The 1,534-nt window shown below is 60.0% G+C and overlaps 1 protein-coding gene across 1 annotated transcript; it reads right to left on the reverse strand.

Annotated features, from left to right (window-relative positions):
- On the reverse strand, positions 1–1,388 carry LOC113213400 (FMRFamide receptor). The gene has a single exon (XM_052275242.1). The coding sequence runs from the start codon at positions 1,295–1,297 to the stop codon at positions 662–664; it is 636 nt and encodes a 211-aa protein (XP_052131202.1). The 5' UTR covers positions 1,298–1,388; the 3' UTR covers positions 1–661.
- Positions 1,389–1,534: the final 146 nt, after the last annotated feature.

Here is a 1,534-nt window from a genome sequence, read left to right on the forward strand (position 1 = left end):
CTTCATAATGGCTCACTCTAGACAAGGACAGAGGAACTGTCAGATAATAATTGATAGAGACCTCACACTGTAAAGCCAAAAATTTAGTAAACTACTCTTTTAAAAAATAAAAATTGCCTTAAAGGATACTTTTACTTCTCAATTAGAAAGAGGCACATAATATAGAACAACCCAACATCATTAACTCTATTTAATAAATTACGCCACCAAATCATTCCACATATCACAGCTAACCAAAGTTATTTTTATAAATACACAGTTCCATTTTGTTGTAGCAGGCTCCTTTGAGGGCCAATATGGCCATGTCCATTCACAAAGCACAACCCGTAGAGAGCACCCGTTGCTGTAGCGTCGTGGCTAAGCAACGGGTCGCAAGCAGTTCGTCCGTCGAGGCAAGAGCAGGAAGGGACCAGGGCGAGTGGAGGAGGGAGCGAGGGGAGTCGCTTATTCGCTCTCCGATATTCACGGAACAGAGAGCCTCCGCTTCCTCTCTCGCACGCGCACTTTGGCTCCGGCCCCTCCTGGGAGCCCTCTGGGTCCCCTAGAGGAACTTGACGGAGAGCCTGGCCGGCCTGCCCGGGTGGCCGTCGGCGAGGCTGTGCGCCTGCGCCGGAGAGTGCACCCCGTACTGCTTGCGGCCCTGCGGGTTGCGCCGCGCCTGCTAGTCGTCCAGCACTGTGGTGACCGTGGCCGTCGGCGAGTGCTGACGGTGGTGGTGGTGGTGGTAGTGGTGGCTGTTGTTGTTGTTGTGGTGGCTGCTGCCGCCCGGGTGGTGCGGGTAGTACACGCAGGGCCCCACGGACGGCGCGCGCGAGGGCCCGTTGCAGCCGCCGCTGCCGCCGCTGCGGCTGCCGTTGCGCACCGTGTTGGCGCGCTGCAGCTGCATCGTCGACCGGACCGAGTACGACCGGCCATCCCCATTGGACACCACGCTGTCGCACTCGGGGCTGTCGCGGCCGCCGCCCGCCGGGCTGCCGCACAAGAGCTTCCCCTGCGGGCAGAAGAGCTTCAGGAACAGCCGCTTGAACTTCTCGCCATAGATGACGTAGATGACGAAGTTGACGGACGAGTTGATGGTGACGAGCAGGTTGGACAGCTTGATGAGCTGGTCGATGATCTTGTCGTAGAAGGCCTCCATCACGTTGGCCACGAGCGCGAGGATGTTGCAGATGAAGAAGACGACCACGACGCACAGCAGCATGGTGGCCAGCCCGATCTCCTTCTTCTGCAGCCGCGAAAGGCGCTGCCGCTCCGCGTTCGCCCGCCGGATCTGGAACACGAGCGAGAGGCGGCACATGAGAAAGAGGGAGGTGGGAGCTGGATACCACCATGGGGAGAGGCACCAGTCCAACTTGACCGCGCTACCGCTACCCCCCTCCCCCGGGCCACTGCCTCTACGCTGATTACGGCGGTCGCGGGTACCCCCGGGCCACCCGCCCTGAGTTGGGACCCGTGCATTAAGGATGAAGAGGCGGGGTCGGTGATGAGCAGCGCGCAGCCCGCCCTGCCCCGCCCCGCATTGGGCCGGCCGGCC

This window comes from Frankliniella occidentalis, unplaced genomic scaffold, assembly GCF_000697945.3.
Source record: "Frankliniella occidentalis isolate FOCC.00 unplaced genomic scaffold, Focc_3.1 Scaffold549, whole genome shotgun sequence".
In the NCBI taxonomy this organism is placed as follows: Eukaryota; Metazoa; Arthropoda; class Insecta; order Thysanoptera; family Thripidae; genus Frankliniella; species Frankliniella occidentalis.